The 24538-nt window shown below is 46.3% G+C and overlaps 1 protein-coding gene and 4 long non-coding RNA genes across 15 annotated transcripts in view; 1 reads left to right on the top strand and 4 right to left on the bottom strand.

The window, feature by feature from the left end:
• The window catches only part of inpp4b (inositol polyphosphate-4-phosphatase type II B), a 108095-nt gene that overhangs the window by 30319 nt on the left and 53238 nt on the right, over positions 1 to 24538 (top strand). For 10 of the 11 annotated variants that reach the window (XM_061275175.1, XM_061275176.1, XM_061275169.1 and 7 more), the window contains one exon: positions 14712 to 14828. In XM_061275175.1, the coding sequence (XP_061131159.1) occupies positions 14712 to 14828 (117 nt within the window). Of the gene's footprint in view, positions 1 to 13215; positions 13388 to 14711; positions 14829 to 24538 lie in introns of those variants that run through there. The other variant, XM_061275180.1, reaches the window with a different exon arrangement.
• LOC133151822 (uncharacterized) lies at positions 612 to 7095 on the bottom strand. The gene is made up of 5 exons (XR_009713992.1): positions 6939 to 7095; positions 6365 to 6451; positions 4738 to 6093; positions 1077 to 1163; positions 612 to 805 (listed from the first exon to the last, which is right to left on the bottom strand). It is a non-coding gene; the product is annotated as an uncharacterized LOC133151822 (long non-coding RNA).
• LOC133151823 (uncharacterized) lies at positions 7857 to 12375 on the bottom strand. Its single transcript, XR_009713993.1, has 4 exons — positions 12361 to 12375; positions 8873 to 9121; positions 8326 to 8409; positions 7857 to 8050 (listed from the first exon to the last, which is right to left on the bottom strand). It is a non-coding gene; the product is annotated as an uncharacterized LOC133151823 (long non-coding RNA).
• On the bottom strand, positions 18763 to 19657 carry LOC133151824 (uncharacterized). Its single transcript, XR_009713994.1, has 3 exons — positions 19501 to 19657; positions 19232 to 19333; positions 18763 to 18956 (listed from the first exon to the last, which is right to left on the bottom strand). It is a non-coding gene; the product is annotated as an uncharacterized LOC133151824 (long non-coding RNA).
• LOC133151821 (uncharacterized) lies at positions 23030 to 23930 on the bottom strand. The gene is made up of 3 exons (XR_009713991.1): positions 23774 to 23930; positions 23505 to 23606; positions 23030 to 23228 (listed from the first exon to the last, which is right to left on the bottom strand). It is a non-coding gene; the product is annotated as an uncharacterized LOC133151821 (long non-coding RNA).

Raw genomic sequence — 24538 nt, forward strand, 5'->3', positions numbered from 1 at the left:
GTCACCGTGGGATGGAGGAAACGGAATTTCGGTTTCTTTGTGTGTCTGACATATGAAGGGATTGACAATCAAGCTGACTTTGACTTTGATTTTACTCATAGGTGTTCTCTTTTATATTAGCTGCTCCTATTTACTCATCATATTTACACACTTATTTATATTTATTAGCGTGCGCCCTATTGAGGATCAGTCACAAGACTGGTTTCAGTCTCCTTTGATGAGACTGAAATTTTGTGATCAGCACTGAAATGGGCAAAGGTGTTATCGTTAGGGTCATTTTGTTGTCATAACTTTTCATACAAACAAAGGTGGACCGTGCATCCAACCCTGCGGGACACCTGTGAGAAGTGCGTACGACTCGGAGGGAAGACGAGAGACTCGGGGGGGAGTCCGCGATTGATGAACCGGGGCCGCCGATGGCAGCTTTAATCGCGCTTTGAACGAGACAGTCGTTAATGGTGACCAAAAGTTACATGAGCGTCTCCACTCAATCGAAAATATCAATCGATCAAAACAATCACCTCGGTCTTTTAGAGTTGAATTTTGAGACTGCTTTTGGCCTCTGTCAACAAGATAGGTAAATTGTTCAACACAATGCAAGAGCAAAGTCATCATTTGATGATCACTTTTTATTTATTTTTTTCAACATATTTGAATGCTTCTCAACTAAACTACCAAGACGGTAGGTTGGATCTTCAACCCCCACAAATCCTTCCATGTCGCAGAAGTCCATTTTGGGACATTTTGCGTTGGGGGTTTGTCTGTCGTCACATTCACGGATCCCCACAGCCCTGGGGACCGTAGACTTGAAGACAGAGAAAACACAACATGTGATTATTCTTTTGAGTGGAAGCAGTGAGTTGTATTTGCAGTTCTTCAAAAAGTGTGTGTTGGAAAATTCTAAACTCAGTAAAAGGAAAGCTTTTAGTTTGTGAGTTTTTTTGTGACGAATATTTATACTTTAAGAAATCGGGCTGCAAGAATCACTCTTACAAAAAAACGAATAAATATTCTTTTTGGACAATTGCAAAGTCCCCTCTAAAATGAAAAAAATATGAAACCATACAGATACTCACATGGCACGAATATGCAGACTTGGCCTGGTTCACATGTTTCGTAATAACACTTAACACCCAGACAGCGTTCGCATATCAGAGCGTCACCTGAGGAAGGGAGGGTGGTGTGGTGGAAAAGAGACACATTTTAATTTTATATATATATAAAAAAAAGAATATAATTCCCCTCTCACCCTCCGCGGGTGGTCTCCCACTCCAAGCTCGGGTCCTCTACCAGCGGCCTGGGAGCTTGAGGGTTCTGCGCAGTATTTTGGCTGTTCCTAGCACTGCACTCTTCTGGACTGAGATGTCTGATGTTGTTCCTGGAATCTGCTGTAGCCACTCCTCCAGTTTGGGGGTCACTGCCCCAAGTGCCCCAATGACCACGGGCACCACCAAGGCCTTCACTTTCCAGGCCTTCTCAAGCTCTTCTTTGAGGCCCTGGTATTTCTCTAGCTTCTCGAGTTCTTTTTTCCTGATGTTGCCATCGCTTGGTATTGCTTTATCCACTACAACGGCCTTCTTCTGCTGTTTGTCCACCACCACAATGTCCGGTTGGTTCGCCATCACCATCTTGTCAGTTTGGATCTGGAAGTCCCACAGGATCTTGGCTCGCCCGTTCTCTGCCACCTTAGGGGGTGCTTCCCATTTTGAACTTGGGGCTTCCAGTCCATACTCTGCACAGATGTTCCTGTACACTATGCCCGCCACTTGGTTATGACGTTCCATGTATGCTTTCCCTGCTAGCATCTTACACCCTGCTGTTATGTGCTGGACTGTCTCAGGGGCCTCTTTGCACAGCCTACACCTTGGGTCTTGTCTGGTGTGGTACATCTTGGCCTCTATTGCTCTGGTGTTCACAGCCTGTTTCTGTGCAGCCATGATGAGTGCCTCTGTGCTGTCCTTCAGTCCAGCTTTTTCCAGCCATTGGTAGGATTTCTTGATGTCAGCCACTTCACTTATTTGCCGATGGTACATCCCATGTAGGGGTTTGTCCTCCCATAATGGTGTCTCTAGCCACTCTTCCTCTGTTTGCCATTGTCTGAGACATTCACTGAGCATGTCATCCGTTCGGGCCTTTTCCTTGATGTACTCATGGATCTTGGCTGTTTCATCCCGAACAGTGGCTCTCACACTCAGTAGTCCTCTGCCTCCTTCTTTACGGCTAGTGTACAGTCTCAGGGTGCTGGATTTAGGGTGGACCCCTCCGTGCATGGTTAGGAGCTTCCGTGTCTTGACATCTGTGGTCTGCGTCTCTTCCTTTGGCCAGCTTATTATTCCTGCAGGGTATCTGATGACTGGCAGGGCGTAGCTGTTTATTGCCCGGATCTTGTTCTTGCCATTTAGCTGACTTCTGCGGACTTGCCTTACTCGTTGTAGGTATTTGGCTGTGGCTCCTCTCCTTGTGGCTTCATCGAGGTTGCCATTTGCTTGTGGGATACCAAGGTACTTGTAGCTGTCCTCAATGTCTGTTATTGTTCCTTCTGGGAGTGAGACCCCTTCTGTATGGACTACCTTCCCTCTCTTTGTCATCATGCGACTGCACTTCTCTAGTCCGAATGACATTCCAATGTCTGCGCTGTAGATCCTGGTTGTGTGGATCAGTGAATCGACGTCTCGCTCGCTCTTGGCATACAACTTTATGTCATCCATGTATAGGAGGTGACTGATGGTGGCCCCATTTTTGAGTCGGTATTCGTAGCCAGTCTTGTTGATTATTTGGCTGAGGGGGTTCAGACCTATGCAGAACAGCAGTGGGGACAGAGCATCTCCTTGGTATATGCCACATTTGATGGAGACTTGTGCAATTGGCTTGTAATTGGCCTCAAGGGTTGTTTTCCACAGTCCCATCGAGTTTGCAATGAAGGCTCTCAGGTTCCTGTTGATGTTGTACAGTTCCAAGCATTCAGTGATCCATGAGTGAAGCATGGAGTCGTAGGCTTTCTTGTAATCATTCCAGGCAGTGCACAGGTTGGTGTGTCGAGTCTTGCAGTCTCGGGCGACTGTTCCGTCAACCAGCAGCTGGTGTTTGGCTCCTCTGGTATTGTTGCCTATGCCTTTCTGTGTTGTGCTCATGTATTGAGCCATGTGTACACTTATCTTAGCCGCTATGATGCCTGACATGACCTAACCAGCTCAGTGGCCTAGTGGTAGAGTGTCCGCCCTGAGACCGGAAGGTTGTGGGTTCAAACCCCGGCCGGGTCATACCAAAGACTTTAAAAATGGGACCCATTGCCTCCCTGCTTGGCACTCAGCATTAAGGGTTGGAATTGGGGGGTTAGATCACCAACTGATTCCCGAGCGCGGCACCGCTGCTGCTCACTGCTCCCCTCTCCCCCAGGGGATGGATTAAAATCACACGGGGATGGGTTAAATGCAGAGGACAAATTTCACTACACCCAGGTGTGTGTGTGACGATCATTGGGACTTTAATCTTTAATGATCTTCCATGTTGTAGGGAGACAGGTTATTGGCCGATAGTTGGATGGGACTGTACCCTTTGTGGGATCCCTCAGGATCAGGATTGTGCGTCCTTCAGTTAACCATTCGGGGTGAGTTCCAACTTTTAGTAGCTGGTTCATTTGTTCTGCTAGGCGCTCATGGAGTGCAGTGAGCTTCTTAATCCAGTAGGCATGGATCATATCTGGCCCGGGTGCTGTCCAGTTCTTCATACCTGAGACTCTCTCGTGGATGTCTGCCACAGTGATGGTAACTGGGTTCTGCTCAGGGTGGTTGCTGTGGTCTTCTCTTAGAGAGACTAGCCATTGTGCCTCACTGTTGTGTGATGTGTCCTTCTCCCATATGCCCTTCCAGTATTGCTCACTCTCCAGCCTTGGTGGGTCTGTTCTGCTGTTGTTACCCTGCTATTGAGAGTACACTTTTCCTGGTTGGGTTGTGAAGAGCCTGTTTATTCGCCTGGCCTCACTTTCTCTTGTGTATCTCTTTAGGCGACTGGACAGGGCTAGGAGCCTCTGTTTGGCAGTCTCCAGTGCTTCAGGTACGTTCATCTGGCTGTACTTCTTGGGTACTGGTTTCTTCATTGCACCTTTCTGGATCTCTGATAGTTGGCTCACGTCTCTCCGCACTGTCTTGATCTTAGCCTCCAGCCTTCTTTTCCATGGTGGGTCTTGTATCTCATGGTTGATATTGCTCTTGTAACCAAGCATCTCCAGGATCACTGTTACTGAAGGGTATATCAACTCATTGGTTTCAGTGATGGTGGTTGTAGGGATTGCTCTCAGTGCTGCATTCAGATCTTCAACCAGACTTTCTGGTGGTGCTTCACTTAGCCTTTGTAGTTGGCGTCGGGGTTGGCCGCTGTTCATTCGAGTCATGATCTTATCTTTCAGGTCAGTTGCTGTCTTGTTAAGCTTGCATATCCTTGGGCAGTTGATGTGTGGAGTTTGCATGTTCTCCCCGTGCCTGCGCGCGTTTTCTCCGGGCACTCCGGTTTCCTACCACACCCCAAAAACATGCTTGGTAGGCCGATTGAGCAGTCTGGTTGTTCGTCTCTGTGTGGCCTGAGATTGGCTAGCAACCGGTTCAGGGTGTCCCGCGACCCCGTGGGGACAAAGCGGTATAGAAAATGGATGGATATATCGAGCCATTTTTTTTGAAGTGTTGTTCTTTACTAAATAGACATATGAAATATCTTCAAATAAAGAAATAAAATGACACTCACCACTTGTGATCAGCATGGCGACAGCGAAAGCCAAGATCAACCACTTGATTGCGTTGTTCATCGTAGTAGCCCTCGTCAGTTCACGTTCCTGCCCCTCAATGACCACCTTGACGGAGAGTCGTCTTTTATAGTGACGCAATATAGCCGGGAAGAAGGAGGATAGAGGTTTTACATTCTTATTTGCTCTTCGTGTTTACACTCATCCAAGTTGCAAATGACGAAGATCGTGCGGCTTTAATGAACAGTTTGACTTGCAATTCTCTGCCCTCTTAGCAAATATGTCCCATGTATTTATGCATGTAAATATGTACTCATCACCCGTCCAAATAATTACGACAGAGATTTACGCTTCAAAAAAGTCCCGTAAGACTGCCGCCACTCAATGATCATTTTACTCTTAAGTGTTGTCTTTTAGTTTAGTTTATTGTTTAGCACATATTATTATATCAATAACTGTGCAAGGAGGTGACAAAGCCTAGGGCTTGTAAAGAGCTCCACTCCTTCTAACCCCCCAATTCCAACCCTTAATGCTGAGTGCCAAGCAGGGAGGCAATGGGTCCCATTTTTACAGTCTTTGGTATGACCCGGCCGGGGTTTGAAGCCACAACCTTCCTGTCTCAGGGCGGACACTCTAACCTCTAGGTCACTGAGCTGGTTTTTATAATACCTGCTCTTATTTACTCATCATATTTACACACCTATTTATATTAATAAGCGTGCGCCCAATTGAGGATCGGTCACAAGACTGGTTTCAGTCTCCTTTGATGAGACTGCAATTCTGTGGTCAGCATTGAAATCGGCAAAGGTGTTATCGTTAGGGTCATTTTGTTGTCATTTCATCCAAACAAAGGTGGACCGTGCATCCAACCCTGCGGGACACCTGTGAGAAGTGCGTACGACTCGGAGGGAAGACGAGAGATTCGGGGCGGAGTCCGCGATTGATGAACCGGGGCCACCGATGGCAGCTTTAATAGCGCTTTGAACGAGACAGTTGTTAATGGTGACCAAAAGTCACATGGGCGTCTCCGCTCAGGCCAAATCCCAGAAAATATCAATTGATCAAAACAATCACCTCGGTCTTTTAGAGTTGAATTTTGAGACTGCTTTCGGCCTCTGTCAACAAGATAGGTAAATTGTTCAACTCAATGCAAGAGCAAAGTCATCATTTGATGATCACTTTTTATTTATTTTTTTCAACATTTTTGAATGCTTCTCAACTAAACTACCAAGACGATAGGTTGGATCTTCAACCCCCACAAATCCTTCCATGTCGCAGAAGTCCATTTTGGGACATTTTGCGTTGGGGGTTTGTCTGTCGTCACATTCACGGATTCGCACAGCCCTGGTCACCGAAGACTTGAAGACAGAGAAAACACAACATGTGATTATTCTTTTGAGTGGAAGCAGTGAGTTGTATTTGCAGTTCTTCAAAAACTGTGTGTTGGAAAATTCTAAACTCAGTAAAAGGAAAGCTTTTAGTTTGTGAGTTTTTTTGTGACGAATATTTATACTTTAAGAAATCGGGCTGCAAGAATTACTCTTACAAAAAAACTAATAAATATTATTTTTGGACAATTGCAAAGTCCCCTCTAAAATGAAAACAATATGAAACCATACAGATACTCACATGGCACGAATATGCAGACTTGGCCTGGTTGACATGTTTCATCAAAACACCAAACACCCATACAGCGTTTGCATGTCAGAGCATCACCTGAGGAAGGGAGGGTGGTTTGGTGGAAAAGAGACAAATTTTAATTTTTTATATATATATATATATATATATATATATATATATATATATATATATATATATATATATATATATATATATATACATTAAAAGGGCAGCTCGTGGTGCACTGGTTAGCATGTCCGCCTCACAGTTAGGAGGGTGCGGATTCGATTCCACTTGTGTGGAGTTTGCATGTTCTCCCCGTGCCAGCGCGGGTTTTCTCCGGGCACTCCGGTTTCCTCCCACACCCCAAAAACATGCTTGGTAGGCCGATTGAGCAGTCTGGTTGTTTGTTTCTGTGTGCCCTGCGATTGGCTGGCAACCGGTTCAGGGTGTCCCGCGACCCCCGTGGGGACAAAGCGGTATAGAAAATGGATGGATATATCGAGCCATTTTTTTGAAGTGTTGTTCTTCACTAAATAGACATATGAAATATCTTCAAATAAAGAAATAAAATGACACTCACCACCTGTGATCAGCATGGCGACAGCAAAAGCCAAGATCAACCACTTGATTGCGTTGTTCATCGTAGTAGCGTGTTGTCGACTCGTCAGTTCACGTTCCTGCCCCTCAATGACCACCGTGACGGAGAGTCGTCTTTTATAGTGACGCAATATAGCCGGAAAGAAGGAAGATAGAGGTTTTACATTCTTATTTGCTCTTCGTGTTTACACTCATCCAAGTTGCAAATGACCAAGATCGTGCGGCTTTAATGAACAGTTTGACTTGCAATTCTCTGCCCTCTTAGCAAATATGTCCCGTGTATTCATGCATGTAAATATGTACTCATCATCCGTCCAAATAATTATGATGGATAATTAGGCTTCAAAAACGTCCCGTAAGACTGCCGCCACTCAATGGTCATTTTACTCATAGGTGTTGTCTTTTTTATATTAGCTGCTCATATTTACACACCTATTATTATTTATTAGCATGCGCCCAGATGAGGATCAGTCACAAGACTGGTTTCAGTCTCCTTTGACGAGACTGCAATTTTGTGGTCAGCATTGAAATAGGCAAAGGCGTTATCGTTAGGGTCATTTTGTTGTCATAACTTTTCATCCAAACAAAGGTGGACCGTGCATACAACCCTGCGGGACACCTGTGAGAAGTGCGTACGACTCTGAGGGAAGACGAGAGACTCTGTGTGGAGTCCGCAATTAATGAACCGGGGCCACCGATGGCAGCTTTAGTTGTGCTTTGAACGAGACAGTTGTTAATGGTGACCAAAGGTCACATGGGCGGCTCTACTCAGGCCAAATCCCAGAAAATATCAATCGATCAAAACAATCACCTCGGTCTTTTAGAGTTGAATTTTGAGATTGCGTTCGGCCTCTCTCAACAAGATAGGTAAATTGTTCAACACAATGCAAGAGCAAAGTCATCATTTGATGATTACTTTTTATTTATTTTTTTCAACATTTTTGAATGCTTCTCAACTAAACTACCAAGACGATAGGTTGGATCTTCAACCCCCACAAATCCTTCCAAGTCGCAGAAGTCCTATTTGGGACATTTTGCGTTGGGGGTTTGTCTGTCGTCACATTCACGGATTCCCACAGACCTGGCCATTGAAGACTTGAATACAGAGAAAACACAACATGTGATTATTCTTTTGAGTGGAAGCAGTGAGTTGTATTTACAGTTCTTCAAAAAGTGTGTGTTGGAAAATTCAAAACTCAGTACAAGGAAAGCTTTTAGTTTGTGAGTGGTTTTGTGACGGATATTTATACATTAAGAAATCGGCCTGCAAGAATCACTCTTACAGAAAAACTAATAAATATGATTCTTTTTGGACAATTGCAAAGTCCCTTCTAAAATGAAAAAAAAAATGAAACCATACAGATACTCACATCTTCGGCAGACTTGGCCTGGTTGACATGTTTCTCGATAACACCCCATAAAGATCATACAGCGTGCGCATGTCAGAGCCTCACCTGAGGAAGGGAGGGTAGTGTGGTGGAAAGGAGACAAATTTTAATATTATATATACATACGTATATAATTAAAATTAAAATATACTAAAAATATCAATCAAAAGAGCAGCTCGTGGTGCACTGGTTAGCACGTCCGCCTCTCAGTTAAGAGGGTGCGGATTCGATTCCACCTGTGTGGAGTTTGCATGTTCTACCCGTGCCTGCGCGGGTTTTCTCCGGGCACTTCGGTTTCCTCCCACATCCCAAAAACATGCTTGGTAGGCCGATTGAGCAGTCTGGTTGTTCGTCTCTGTGTGGCCTGAGATTGGCTAGCAACCGGTTCAGGGTGTCCCGCGACCCCCGTGGGGACAAAGCGGTATAGAAAATGGATGGATACACGTAGCTAGCCAATTTTTTGAAGTGTTGTTCTTCACTAAATAGACATATGAAATATCTTCAAATAAAGAAATAAAATGACACTCACCACCGGTGATCAGCATGGCGACAGCAAAAGCCAAGATCAACCACTTGATTGCGTTGTTCATCGTAGTAGCCTGTTGTCGACTCGTCAGTTCACGTTCCTGCCCCTCAATGACTACCGAGATGAAAAGTCATCTTTTATAGCTAGAAATGATAGGTGAGAGCTGCTCTTATTTGCACATCGTAAAATCAGCTTGCATGCCAGTTAGTTATTAAGTAATCAGAATGGCAACTGTTCAGCTTGGCACTTGACCTGTCAGGCTTCGGATGAGGAAATGGAGCAGGGCGACCATGTGCAGCTTGGACCAGGGTTTATTGGAGCAAACTCAAACACAAACTTGGTAAACTGACATCAATAATAGGACTGACCTGACAAGGCGTGGAACAGAAAGACATGGTGACGTGACCATGACAGCAGCGATTGATCGACAAGCAACAATCGACGAGCAATGAACCGACCATGAACAAGGGGCAGACAGGGCTTAAATACCAAGCACAAAACACGAGGCAGCTGAACGCGGTTACATTGATTGAGGGAACACAGGAGGGGAGGGGCGACGCGAACAGAAACCATGGCAACTTAGCAAAACTGGGGACCAATCATGACAGTACCCCCCCCACAAGGGACGGCTCCCGACGACCCAAAAATCCAATCCCTCACGACAAGGGGGGGGCGGGTGGGCAGAGAGCCGCACCCGGGGGGCGGCGACAAGGGGCAGAGAGCCGCACCCGGGGGGCGGCGACTAGGGAAACCCCCTCACTCTGCGGCGACAGAACTGCACTCAGCGGAGGTCAGGGGCCCAGGGCCACACTCGCGGCACACACTGGGGGCCTGACGCGCAATCGGCAGGAACTTGGGGAACAGAACTGCACTCAGCGGAGGTCAGGGGCCCAGGACCACACTCGCGGCACACACTGGGGGCCTGACGCGCAATCGGCAGGAACTTGGGGAACAGAACTGCACTCAGCGGAGGTCAGGGGCCCAGGGCCACACTCGCGGCACACACTGGGGGCCTGACGCGCAATCGGCAGGAACTTGGGGAACAGAACTGCACTCAGCGGAGGTCAGGGGCCCAGGGCCACACTCGCGGCACACACTGGGGGCCTGACGCGCAATTGGCAGGAACTTTGGGGGACATGAACCGCACTCCGGCGGCGACTCGGGGAACATGAACCGCACTCTGGCGGCGACTCGGGGAACATGAACCGCACTCTGGCGGCGACTCGGGGGACATGAACCGCACTCTGGCGGCGACTCGGGGGACATGAACCGCACTCTGGCGGCGACTCGGGGGACATGAACCGCACTCTGGCGGCGACTCGGGGGACATGAACCGCACTCTGGCGGCGACTCGGGGGACATGAACCGCACTCTGGCGGCGACTCGGGGGACATGAACCGCACTCTGGCGGCGACTCGGGGGACATGAACCGCACTCTGGCGGCGACTTGGGGAACATGAAAAACAAACGATGACAACTCAGGGACAGAAAAACAAACGATGACAACTCAGGGACAGAACCGCGCTCGGAGGCAACTCGGGGAACAAAACCGTGCTCGGCGGGAACTTGAAAAGTCAGAGCCGCAATTGGTGGCAGTTTGAAGTCCGGTCCGCAATCAGCGGCAATTGGAAGGCGGTGCTGTGCGCAACGGCAAGAGTCAGCACGCGCTGCCGCAGTGGGGTGGGGACCATGGACGATCGTGGGTCCGGCGCAGCTGGCTTGAATCTGGCCCCGGCCGTAGGTCCTGCAACACCCCCGAAGACCGACTGGATGACGGCCGCTGGATCCGCGCCGCCTGGATTTGTGGCGGCCGCAGCGTCCGCGCCGTCGGGACAGGGTCGGGGGTCAGCCGCTGGATCCACGCCGCCTGGATTTGTGGCGGCCGTAGCATCCGTGCCGACGGGACAGGGTCGGGGGTCAGCCGCTGGATCCCACGCCGCCTGGATTTGTGGCGGCAGTAGCATCCGCGCCGACGGGACAGGGTCGGGGGTCAGCCGCTGGATCCCACGCCGCCTGGATTTGTGGCGGCAGTAGCATCCGCGCCGACGGGACAGGCCGGGGGTCGGCCGCTGGATCCGCGCCGCCTGGATTTGTGGCGGCCGCAGCATCCGCGCCGTCCGGACAGGGTCGGCCGCTGGATCCACGCCGCCTGCATTTGTGGCGGCCGTAGCATCCGCGCCGCCGGGACAGGGTCGGGGGTCGGCCGCTGGATCCACGCCGCCTGGATTTGTGGCGGCCGTAGCATCCGCGCCGACGGGACCGGGTCGGTAGTCGGCCGCTGGATCTACGCCGCCTGGATTGGTGGCGGCCGTAGCATCCGCGCCGACGGGGCTTGGCTTGGCTTTCTTGGGCTTGGCTTTCTTGGGCTTGGCTTTCTTGGGCTTGGCTTTCTTGGGCTTGGCTTTCTTGGGCTTGGCTTTCTTGGGCTTGGCTTTCTTGGCCTTGGCTTTCTTGGGCTTGGCTTTCTTGGGCTTGGCTTTCTTGGGCTTGGCTCTTTCTTGGGCTTGGTTTCTTGGCTTCGCTCGGGCTTTGGCTTCGCTCGGGCTTTGGCTTCGCTCGGGTTTGAGCTGTGGCTTCGCTCGGGTTTGAGCTGTGGCTTGAGCCGTGGCTTGAGCCGTGGCTTGAGCCGTGGCTTGAGCCGTGGCTTGAGCCGTGGCTTGAGCTGTGGCTTGAGCTGTGGCTTGAGCTGTGGCTTGAGCTGTGGCTTGAGCTGTGGCTTGAGCTGTGGCTTGAGCTGTGGCTTGAGCTGTGGCTTGAGCTGTGGCTTGAGCTGTGGCTTGAGCTGTGGCTTGGGCTGTGGCTTGGGCTGTGGCTTGGGCTGTGGCTTCTTGGGCTTTGGCTTCTTGGGGTTAAATCTCACCACTTCATCGTTGATCATTCGGGTAGGTTCCTCTTCGTTTAATTTCTTTTCCTCTTCAATCTCCTTTTGGGTTGGAAGTGATGTCTTCTCTTCGGGTTCAGTCTTGCGCAGTTTGGTTTTATCAAACTGCGTCACTTCGGTTTTGACCTTTTTGTCGCACATTCTGCAAGCTGTTATGTATACGTGTAGCGTTCTCGATGTGTTCTGCAGGTCGCGGACGGGAGCTGATCCTGGAAGGTCCAAGCGCTGGTCGCTGTGATGGTCGGTTCATTCTGTCAGGCACGGAGTGTGGAAATGGAGCAGGGCGACCATGTGCAGCTTGGACCAGGGTTTATTGGAGCAAACTCAAACACAAACTTGGTAAACTGACATCAATAATAGGACTGACCTGACAAGGCGTGGAACAGAAAGACATGGTGACGTGACCATGACAGCAGCGATTGATCGACAAGCAACAATCGACGAGCAATGAACCGACCATGAACAAGGGGCAGACAGGGCTTAAATACCAAGCACAAAACACGAGGCAGCTGAACGCGGTTACATTGATTGAGGGAACACAGGAGGGGAGGGGCGACGCGAACAGAAACCATGGCAACTTAGCAAAACTGGGGACCAATCATGACATGACCTAAGGACATGATCCTGACCGCCGCTTTAATGAGCAATTTACTTAAGCAATTATCTGCCCTCTTAGCAAATATCGTCTTGCCAAACGATTATGATGACCAAGTTACACTATTCAAGTTACACTTAGATATGAGCAAATCAGAACTAAGTCAAGACTTCAACTTTCAGGTTAGTCTGAAGTCACTGGCGAAAATACTCACGTCACGAGTATTCTTTGCTTAGAATGACAAATATCAGTGCCGTATTGATGAGTCTGGTGGCGTTTACAAACACACGTTTTATTTCCCATTTTACAGTTACAATTAGGCATTTCTTTCTTGAATTATGTCAAATCAGCAGTCGGCTTTCATCGATGCAAAGCACGTCTCCGCGTCGGTGTGTTTTCTCTGAAGCACTTTGCAATGGAAATGTAATATATCTCAAATGTCGAAGTGCTCACCAACCCCAAAGTGTAACATTTCTATTTGATCCGCTTGCACTCACCCTTGTTAGCTTTTTGCACATTTGCATCAATTTCCTGCATTTTACACGCAGACACACTCTTCGCCGGCCGCATTGCATAACCGAGAATGCATTAGCGTCGGGAAGTACTGCCAGCGAGCCCGCTAATAGGTCTGCGGGAAAATCACATTTGCACACCACAGGAAAGGGGAAAAGATTTGACATCAGGCCAGGAGATAAAATGTCCTTTCATGCCTTGCCCTCTCCCTTGTATATATGTGTGTGTGTGTGTGTGTGTGTGTATGTGTGCGCACAACCGTTTTAGTCCCTCCCTTGGCCTCTCATAATTATCAAACACACACACAAACATATATACACACACACACACACACACACACACTCTAAATAGCCCAAATTGGCCATTCCGCAGAGGTCTCTGACCTTAAATGGCCAAAAAGCATCAAGTGCGAGCGTGTGTGTATGTTAGCGTTTGTGTGTGCGTCTGTCGGAGTTAGCACTTGAGCTCATCTCAGTCCATCAGCACCACTAAGGAGAGTCGCACCCGGCCGAGTCTCCCAAGCATGCTGGTAAGCTTGAATGGGATCTATTGAGGGTGCCAGATTCTGACGGTGTGTGTGTGTGTGTGTGTGTTGCTGTTGTGCTGAGAGTTGCCAATTTGCACTGTGCCTACATATTGTGCAATGTGGCGGCTATCATTCTTAACACGCATGAAAGCTAGTAAATCAATTTCCGTAAAAACTTGCTTGGGCTCCCGAGGCCACGAATGAATCCATTAAAAGTTGTCCGAAAGTATTTGAACGTCACCTTCTTGCGCCATCCGAGGGGGATTGAGCAAATAAATGGAAATGTTCACATAAATGTCAAGGCGGGCCTCGGCTGCTTCTCGCCGTTGTTGATGTACGACGACAAACAGTTGAACGGCTTCCAAATGCGAGGGTGTTGAGCCAAGTGCTCGCCGCAAGGTCAAGTACCAACACACACTTGGTGTTACGTCCCGACGGCACACCATCTCAAATGTGTCAGCCAACTTTTGCATTTCATTTTTTTTTGTTTTTTTTACATTCAAGGGTGTGACCAGACTTTCTACGGATTTGTCCGCCACTCTGTTTAAATGTGAGTCATTAGTAAAGAAACATCCCGGGAGGATCACCGACCGAAAACGCCCGGCGGAAGAGGAAGCTCAAATGTAAACACTAAAGTGCTTTGAATTAGTCAAATAGATTCAAAATGGCTAAACCAGGGAAAAAAAAAAAAACGCCTTCACTTTCTGCTGTAATTCAAATCCACACTGGGGCAGCAGTTTTATTTTTGCTTATAAATGTTCATTTGTCTGTGTGTGTGGTGTAGATGATTTATTTGTCATCACAAATCTTTCTGTTCATATCCATGATTAAAATAGTCCGATCAGCCACGAATAGCTAACCAAGTGTTAGAAAAAGAACATCTCTTGCAATTTATATCGACACAGGGCCAGGAGTTATTGTTATTGTTTTTTTTTTTTTTAAACATGAGTTTTAAAATATTCTATTTGGCGGAGTGTTCCAAAATTAGCCCCCCCCCCCAGCTGTCAAAGAGATGATGTCCAGTGTTTGAGCCCCGCGGTGCGTTTAAAGACCAAACGCCGTGGATGCTTTGGCTCCGGCGTAGCAATGTACTTGTCAACATTTTGCTTCCTGGCGTCCATGCCAGCGCCCCTCAGGAACGTCTCTATCTCCTTCTGTTGAGGAACGACTGATCCCAGCTGTTGGCTCGCTCCTCCTGCCAAAAGGCTCCCGCTCGTTGTGTGGCTCCCGTTTGGCTTCCTGCCTGTTCATCAGCATGTTGCGCTCGAGGGGGGCGCGCGGTCGTGCACGCGGAATTGTCACCCACGTTGTGTTTTTGTTGTGACAGGCAAACAAGGACCCGTGCTTTTTAACCGGGGTGACCTTCCCCTCGGACTGTCCCGCCACCCCAGAAACGTTCGTCAAGCTGACAGTGTATGATGTAAAAGACAAGTGCCAGGAAGCCGTAAGTAAACTCTTATGTTTGTTATTGACTGGCGGAGTTAAAAGTGATGAAGTGGGGCAGTATGGGCATAAAAATGGAACAAGCGGGGAAAATAATGGGATGGTAGCATTTTTATTCATGTGTCAGGATGCTGGGGTGATGATTATCATCATGACCCAAATTGTAATTGATGAATATATGCAATGTTCTGTCATCATCTTGTGATGTAGTGAACGTACAGGTAAGTGGAACAATGTTATCCGAAACATATTTTCTCAATCAAGGCGTTGACTTCTATTACCGTGAGTTGGAATGTGATTGGTTCATTTCCAACGCAGCCAAAACCCCAATTCTAAGTGGGTGTGCAGACTTATGCAACTACATTACCTCTGTTATCTCCCCTCTTTGAACTTAGGATACATATTATCTGTCACATTAACGGTGCAAAAAGTTTTCTTTCTTTCAATTTGAGTAGGGGTGTGCACATTTATTCAACCACATTATCTCGATTATCTCCCCTCTTTAAACTGAGGATACATACTATTGGTCACATTAATGGTATCAAATGTTTTCTTTCAATTTGAGTCGGGGTGTGTAGACTTTTGATATCTACACTATTTAAGCCCCCACTTCTCGTTTTCCAATGTAAGGTGACAGGACACTTCCATTTTTATTATTCCAAACAATAGCTCTCACATGTTTTGTCTTTTTCTTGCGTCCAATTGCATCACGTCGGCACGCATCCGACAGATCCAAAGGTTTAAAAAGGTCGCGAGTCATGACTTCCATAATTCATACGAGTCACTTTGAGACCCTCTTGCCTTGCGTTTTGAAAAGGATGCGCCTCCCCCGGAGGACATCAGCCGGGACACGTCAGTGGCGATGTCAAAAAGTACAAGAGCGGAAAGCCTTCAAGGGTCGGCCGGGACTTCGTGTTCGCACAGACGTTACGAGCGTTCCCGATAAAAATGGAGCATCGCCGTCCCTCCCCAGGCGCCAAAATCTTCATTTGCCATAAGTCACAATGAAACATTCATAAGCTTTATGGTGAGTAAGGACTCCATTAGAGGACCGCCAAGCGGAATGAATCACCGTTAGGCCTCACGGAACACATTTGTGCATTTGTTTGCAGTCGTAGTCTGAAACGAAAAAATGGCAACTCGTGCACATGTATTTTAAATTACGAGCGGATGGCGCTATGCTTTACATGCCTCGCACGTTTATATGTATATATATATATATATATATATATATATATATATATTTAAAAAAAAAAAAAAAGAAATCCACATGCCCATCCGAGCGAGTCCTACTGTTGGAGCGTGTCCATTTTTCATTCCATGATAAGCAAAACAAAATGGCCAACAGACCGTTAAAATGTGCTCCTGTTGAATAACAGTGGCGGAATTGTGGCAACTATTAAAATAAAATAAAAATCTGCCAAGTGCCAAGCATATGTCTGCGTTACGTCCAGCCATCTGCTGTTTATTGATGTGCCCAGTTGTTTACCTGTCTACCGCAATGATTATATTAGCGTGCGCGCGAGTAGCAGCTAGCTCCCGCCTCCTTTAGCTGAAGTTGGCTTCATAACAAGAGCACAATGGCGTATTCTTAGGTGCCATTGAATATTCATGCGCAACAACACCCATGTGAGCTCGGCGCCGCATCCAGCTTCCGTTGTTTCTCCACCTCCTTCCTGAGTGCACGTCTTATCCGCCCTTGTCAGTCCCCACCGGAGGCTCTTCTACATTTAGCGGCAGGCTAAATGACTCCCCCAAAACGAGGCTTATAATAACTGCTAGCGTAAGTCAGAATTGACTTTATTGTCATTATAAATATTTAATGATCTTATTTTTTAACTATTGTATCAATATAATATTGTATATATATTATAATATTGTAAATATAATATGAAATATCATGTTTAATTATTGAAAATAAAAATAAATACATAGATAGTACATAAATAATTAAATACGACTATTAAAATGTTTTTAAATATTGTATCAATATAATATTGTATCTATATTATAATATTGCAACTATAATATGAAATATCACATGTTTAATGATTGAAAATATAATAAAAATAAATAAATACATAGTACATAAATAAATAAATATGACTATTAAAATGTTTTTAAATATTTTATCAATATAATGTATCTATATCATAATGCAAATATAATATGAAATATCACATGTTTAAGGATTGAAAATATAATAAAAATAAATAAATACATAGTACATAAATAAATACGACTATAAAAATGAGTTCTGTTATTCTTTCACAACCATTGTTAACGATGAAGGCCACCTTGCTCAGTAGAACTAAACACCATTCAAGGTAAGTACGATTCTTTCAACAACTTCCCTAAAAGTACTGTCGAGATCCCCGACTCTTAAACACCTGGCTCTCGCACCGCTGGCTAGATTTATTTTTTCCCTTAGCCCTTGTATTAGCCCCGTCATTTTAAAATAATCCCTATATTTCACGGCGCCGAGCTTTGGGGGCTATTTCTCTCGCCGCTCTCACTCTTGTCAAGAGCGTCATCCATGCAGAACCGCGGCGCTTTCCATCAAGCTTTTGCTTTTTTTTTTTTTTTTTGCGACCCGGGAGGGGCTCGAGCCGGCGCCGGCCGACCTTTCGGGTGCAGCCCAAGCTCTCCGACTCGGTTGTTGTGCGGCGGCAGAATTGGAAGAATAGCCTCACCTTGAAGTAGAGATACTTGTGTAAAGAAAGAAAGATTCGACTTGTGTATCTTGTAGTTTTCCACCACATAAGCAAAAATGTTACAAGGTAGTTGCAAACTTCACAACATGAAGATATCTTGCCAAGTCAAAATCTCCTGTCCAATTATGCTTACATTATTATATTCCTTTTATTTGGAGTAAATAAACATCCACAAAAACAGAATCTCTCAAGAGGTGTTTTAGCCTTGTAAGTGATATAGATGTGAGTCTTCACGTTTTACTCTGCCTTGTTTTCAAGGTGGGAGTAGCAAATCCGTTTGATCGGGCCACCGCTGCGCCGGAGTTCCCAATTATAAACTGCTGAAGTATGGAAATCGCAGCGTCCGTTAATCCCGGCCTGTCAATAACGCTGACGTGAGAAAGGGCGGCGGCTTGACACATTTTGGCGCCTTGTTCTTGGATGAATGTCAGTGTGGCTGGAGTGGCTTGTGTATCACGTCAGAGGGGAGGGGCTTAACTATTTATTGACCTGGACTCAACCGCCGAAGACACTAAAAATGTCCACATCAAAAATAAATACATGAATAAATACATACATTAAATAAATGATCAAATATCCAAAAGTCCCGCCCCCGCTGAAAGAGATTACCAACCAAATGAATTAGTGGCTCATGGCTGAATTAGACGCTTGGGTTGACTCTAATCGCTTTCTCTTGTAAAATAACTCCTCCCCCCCCCCCCCTAATATTATTATGAAGTATTTTTTTATGAAGAAAGAAAAGCGGTTGAGGAAAATCCCCCCTTTCTGCTCAGCTTCCTGTGGCTTTCTGCCGTTTAATCCTTTCCTTTGAGAGACGGGCGGAAAGTGCCGAGGCCATTTGTTCTGACGTGTGCGCGTATTTTCCATAGCTAATCACACCAATTCAAGAACATGCCAGCTGTCAGCAACTTTGTGCTGGTTACAAGTTAAATTCATTCGGTTGCCCAAATTATCTCAATTTACGTGCCTCTGTTTAACACATTCTAATTATATGCTACCAAAAAGTTGGAAAAAATCTAATAGTTTTAATCGCGCTTTGAACGAGACAGTTGTTTAATGGTTACCAAAAGTTACATGAGCGTCTCCACTCAGGTCAAATCCCAGAAAATATCAATCGATCAAAACAATCACCTCGGTCTTTTAGAGTTGAATTTTGAGATTGCTTTCGGCCTCTGTCAACAAGATAGGTAAATTGTTCAACACAATGCAAGAGCAAAGTCATCATTTGATGATCACTTTTTATTTATTTTTTTTAACATTTTTGAATGCTTCTCAACTAAACTACCAAGACGATAGGTGGCATCTTCAACCTCCACAAATCCTTCCAAGTCGCAGAAGTCCATTTTGGGACATTTTGCGTTGGGAGTTTGTCTGTCGTCACATTCACGGATCCGCACAGATCTTGCCCGTGACGTCTTGAAGACAGAAAACACATGTGATTATTCGTTTGAGTGGAAGCAGTGAGTTGTATTTACAGTTCTTCAAAAAGTGTGTGTTGGAAAATTCAAAACTCAGTACAAGGAAAGCTTTTGGTTTGCAAGTGGTTTTGGGACGGATATTTACACTTTAAGAAATCAGGCTGCAAGAATCACTCTTACAGAAAAACTAATAAATATGATTCTTTTTAGACAATTGCAAAGTCCCCTCTAAAATGGAAAAAAAAAAATAATGAAACCATACAGATACTCACATGGTACGACTCTGCAGGCTTGGCCTGTTGCACATGTTAAGGGGCGTGGAGTACACGGTCCCGTAATGGGATAACAGCCGATGCATGTCACCTGAGCGTCACCTGAGGAAGGAAGGGAGGGTGGTGTGGTGGAAAGGAGATCAATTTTAATTGTATTTATGTCTAGCTAGCGATCTAGCTATCTAATTCAAATAAAGCCATTTTTGTGTTGTTCTTCACTAAATAGACATATGAAATATCTTCAAATAAAGAAACAAATTGACACTCACCACCTGTGATCAGCATGGCGACAGCAGAAGCCAAGATCAACCACTTGATTGCGTTGTTCATCGTAGTAGCCTGTTGTCGACTCGTCAGTTCACGTTCCTGCCCCTCAATGACCACCTTGACGGAGAGTCGTCTTTTATAGCTCGAAATGATAGGTGAGAGCTGCTCTTATTTGCACATTGTAATATCAACTTGCATGCCAGTTAGTTATTAAGTAATCAGAATGGCAACTGTTCAGCTTGGCACTTGACCTAAGGACATGATCCTGAATTTACTTATAAGCAATTATCTGCCCTCTTAGCAAATATCGTCTTGCCAAACGATTATGATGACAGAGTTAGACTATTCAAGAAAATTCTACTTCCGTCATTTCTTCCGTGCCGCTGTCTCCAGTTCGGACACGGTCAGTCTCGCCGCTGTTCCGGGCAATAACGAGTCATGCTCTTTCATCTCACAGTAGACGTGTTGAGCCCTGCGCTCATTGCCCTGGCCATTCTCGCATCTTGTGCATTTGTTGAGCGCCGATAGCACCTCGCCACCTTCCTTAGGCCCAATTCTCTGCCCTCTGAGCAAACATGTAGCTGACATTTGCCCTTGGTGTTTACAGACTTTTGTGCCTTAATAATTCTCATCATTATTCAAATGACTGAAGTCATGAGCAGGGCTGTAAACCTTTTCCAAAAACTTGGAGTGACATCAATCAATGTTTTTGTATAGCCAAGGGCGATGCCCTGCCTTTTTTGCAAATATGTACTTGTCATTTGCCCCCAACCAATGATTAATATTATTGATATGAACACCTTTACAATTTACATGTCCAAATTCAATCCATCCAAAAGTTTTATTCCGTGTATTAAAAGGTCACATTACCTCGACAAAGATCACTCGATAATTTGTGTTTCTGTTAATCAAGACCCCCAAAAGACCAATTTCATTTTAGTTTTGCTTGTCGGCTAGGAAAAAAATATAGCATCTTTGATACTCATTAGCGCACGCCAGCATCACCTTGCGGTTATATAAAGACACGGAATTGCAATCTGAATCCTCCCTTTCATCTATGGCTATTGAACGATGACAGACGGCTCAAAAAAATAAATGGAATCACCACTTTCAAGCAGGAGATGTACAAGGTGGGTCCGAAAGGTTCTATTCCAAAACATGTCATCCAAATTCAGTTTATACCCAAATGTGGGTCATGTGATTTTTGGTTCATCCATTTTTGAGCTGTGCCAGGATAGCACTTGTCTCATCGCAACGCACACGTGCTCACAATAGCCGGAGCATCTGACACTTCCTGATTGCTGGAACAACCTCTCCACTCACCAGAAAGACCCAAGATTTTTTTTGGGTCACTGAAATATCGCTAGTACTCTAAGTACTTCACGGACATCTTTCACATTTCCCTGCAGCAGGCCGTCGTCCCGTCGTGTTTCAAGGCTGCCACCATCGTACCTGTGCCGAAGAAACCTGCTCCGTCCTGCTTCAATGACTACCGCCCCTTGGCACTTACGCCCATCATTATGAAGTGCTTTGAGCGGCTTGTCTTGGAGCACATCCGATCCGTTCTACCCCCCCACCATAGACCCCTTCCAGTTTGCGTACCGTGCCGAGCGGTCCTCTGAGGATGCCATCTGCTCTGCCCTCCACTCGGCCCTCACCCACCTGGAGAGAAGGGACTCGTAGGTGAGATTGCTGTTTGTGCACTTCAGTTCTGCCTTCAACACCATTGTGCCGCAACGTCTCACCAGCAAACTCGAGAAGCTGGGCCTCAATACCTACCTCTGCAACTGGCTACTGGACTTCCTTTGTCAGAGGCCACAGGTGGTACGTGTTGGTGACAAAATCTCCGCCAGCATCACGCTGAGCACAGGGGGCCCCCAAGGCTGCGTGCTCAGTCCGCTGCTCTTCACCCTGCTGACGCATGACTGCACTGCAACCTACAGCGACAACCGCATTGTGAAGTTTGCTGACGACACGACTCTGGTGGGTCTCATCAGCAAGGGAGACGAGACTCATTACAGGTTGGAGGTTGACCTTCTGACCACGTGGTGCAGGGACAACAACCTCCTGCTGAACGGAGATTGTTGTTGACTTCCGGAAGGGTCCCACCCAACACCTGCCGCTGACCATCGACGGTGCTGTGGTGGAGAGAGTGAGCAGCGCCAGGTTCCTGGGGGTGCACATCAGTGAGGATCTCTCCTGGTCCACCAACACCGGGTCACTGGCAAAGAAGGCCCAGCGCCGCCTGTACTTCCTGCGGAAACTCAGGCGAGCGAGCGCTCCTCCGGCCGTCATGACTACATTTTACCGCGGCACCATTCAGGAGAGCGTCCTCTCCAGCTGTATTGCTGTTTGGGGTGGTAGCTGCACTGACTACAACATGAACGCCCTGCAGCGCATAGTGAACACGGCTGGTAAGATTATTGGTGCTTCACTCCCCTCCTTGAAAGACATTTACACCTCCCATCTCACCCGTAAGGCGACCACGATTGTGAGTGATGTGAGTCACTCACCCCGCTCACTCTTTGTTTGATCTTCTGCCCTCTGGGAAGAGGTACAGCAGCCTGCGCTCCCGCACCACCAGACTCACCAACAGCTTCATACTCCAGCCTGTTAGGAACCTGAACTCTCTCCCCCTTTCTGCGTAGCATCCTGTACTTTGCGCTATGCTTACTGTCTGCTGTATGCGCACTGGCTCAGTTTTGCTCCTCTTATTTATTGTGTTATTTGTTTATCATTTATTCATCACTCATATTATTTATTTCTTTATTATTTATTGTTTGTGCCTTCTTGTTTTTATTTTGTGTCGTCTACTTGTACGTCTATCGTGTACTATGTCTCGTCACCGTGGGATAGAGGAAACGGGATTTCGGTTTCTTTGTGTGTCTTGACATATGAAGGGATTGACAATAAAGCAGACTTTGACGTAAAATTTGAACGTGGTCGCACATTGTGTTCTTGGCGGAGTGATGAGGGTCAAGAGCAAAGTCATTTGATGGTCATCATTTTTTTTCAACATTTTTTAATGCTTCCCAACTACGAAGGAGATAGGTTGAATCTTCAACCCCCCACAAATCCTTCCATGCTCTTATTGAAGGATTGTCGCAGAAGTCCATTATGGGGCACTTTGCTTTGGGGGTTTGTCTGCTGTCACATTCAGTCGTACGAGCACACCAGGCCAGTGACCGGAAGACACATAACTTTTCATCCAAACAAAGGTGGACCGTGCATCCAACCCTGCGGGACACCTGTGAGAAGTGCGTACGACTCGGAGGGAAGACGAGAGACTCGGTGCGGAGTCCGCAATTAATGAACCGGGGCCACCGATGGCAGCTTTAATCGCGCTTTGAACGAGACAGTTGTTTAATGGTTACCAAAAGTTACATGAGCGTCTCCACTCAGGCCAAATCCCAGAAAATACCAATCAATCAAAACGATCACCTCGGTCTTTTAGAGTTGAATTCTGAGATTGCTTTCGGCCTCTGTCAACAAGATAGGTAAATTGTTCAACGCAATGCAAGAGCAAAGTCATCATTTGATGATCACTTTTTATTTATTTTTTTTAACATTTTTGAATGCTTCTCAACTAAACTAAACTACCAAGACGACACGTTGGATCTTCAACCCCCACAAATCCTTCCAAGTCGCAGAAGTCCATCTTGGGACATCTTGCGTTGGGGGTTTGTCTGTCGTCACATTCACGGATCCGCACAGATCTGGCCTATGATGTCTTGAAGACAGAAAACACATGTGATTATTCGTTTGAGTGGAAGCAGTGAGTTGTATTTACAGTTCTTCAAAAAGTGTGTGTTGGAAAATTCTAAACTCAGTACAAGGAAAGCTTTTAGTTTGTGAGTGGTTTTGTGACGAATATTTACACTTTAAGAAATCGGGCTGCAAGAATCACTCTTACAAAAAAACTAATAAATATGATTCTTTTTAGACAATTGCAAAGTCCCCTCTAAAATGAAAAAACAACAACAAATGAAACCATACAGATACTCACATGGTGCTACTCTGCAGGCTTGGCCTGTTGCACATGTTATGGGGCGTGGAGTACACGGTCCCGTAATGGGATAACAGCCGATGCATGTCACCTGAGCGTCACCTGAGGAAGGAAGGGAGGGTGGTGTGGTGGAAAGGAGATCAATTTTAATTGTATTTATGTCTAGCTAGCGATCTAGCTATCTAATTCAAATAAAGCCATTTTTGTGTTGTTCTTCACTAAATAGACATATGAAATATCTTCAAATAAAGAAACAAATTGACACTCACCACCTGTGATCAGCATGGCGACAGCAGAAGCCAAGATCAACCACTTGATTGCGTTGTTCATCGTAGTAGCCTGTTGTCGACTCGTCAGTTCACGTTCCTGCCCCTCAATGACCACCTTGACGGAGAGTCGTCTTTTATAGCTCGAAATGATAGGTGAGAGCTGCTCTTATTTGCACATTGTAATATCAACTTGCATGCCAGTTAGTTATTAAGTAATCAGAATGGCAACTGTTCAGCTTGGCACTTGACCTAAGGACATGATCCTGAATTTACTTATAAGCAATTATCTGCCCTCTTAGCAAATATCGTCTTGCCAAACGATTATGATGACAGAGTTAGACTATTCAAGAAAATTCTACTTCCGTCATTTCTTCCGTGCCGCTGTCTCCAGTTCGGACACGGTCAGTCTCGCCGCTGTTCCGGGCAATAACGAGTCATGCTCTTTCATCTCACAGTAGACGTGTTGAGCCCTGCGCTCATTGCCCTGGCCATTCTCGCATCTTGTGCATTTGTTGAGCGCCGATAGCACCTCGCCACCTTCCTTAGGCCCAATTCTCTGCCCTCTGAGCAAACATGTAGCTGACATTTGCCCTTGGTGTTTACAGACTTTTGTGCCTTAATAATTCTCATCATTATTCAAATGACTGAAGTCATGAGCAGGGCTGTAAACCTTTTCCAAAAACTTGGAGTGACATCAATCAATGTTTTTGTATAGCCAAGGGCGATGCCCTGCCTTTTTTGCAAATATGTACTTGTCATTTGCCC

This window comes from Syngnathus typhle, linkage group LG3 (genome assembly GCF_033458585.1).
Source record: "Syngnathus typhle isolate RoL2023-S1 ecotype Sweden linkage group LG3, RoL_Styp_1.0, whole genome shotgun sequence".
Lineage (NCBI taxonomy): Eukaryota > Metazoa > Chordata > Actinopteri > Syngnathiformes > Syngnathidae > Syngnathus > Syngnathus typhle.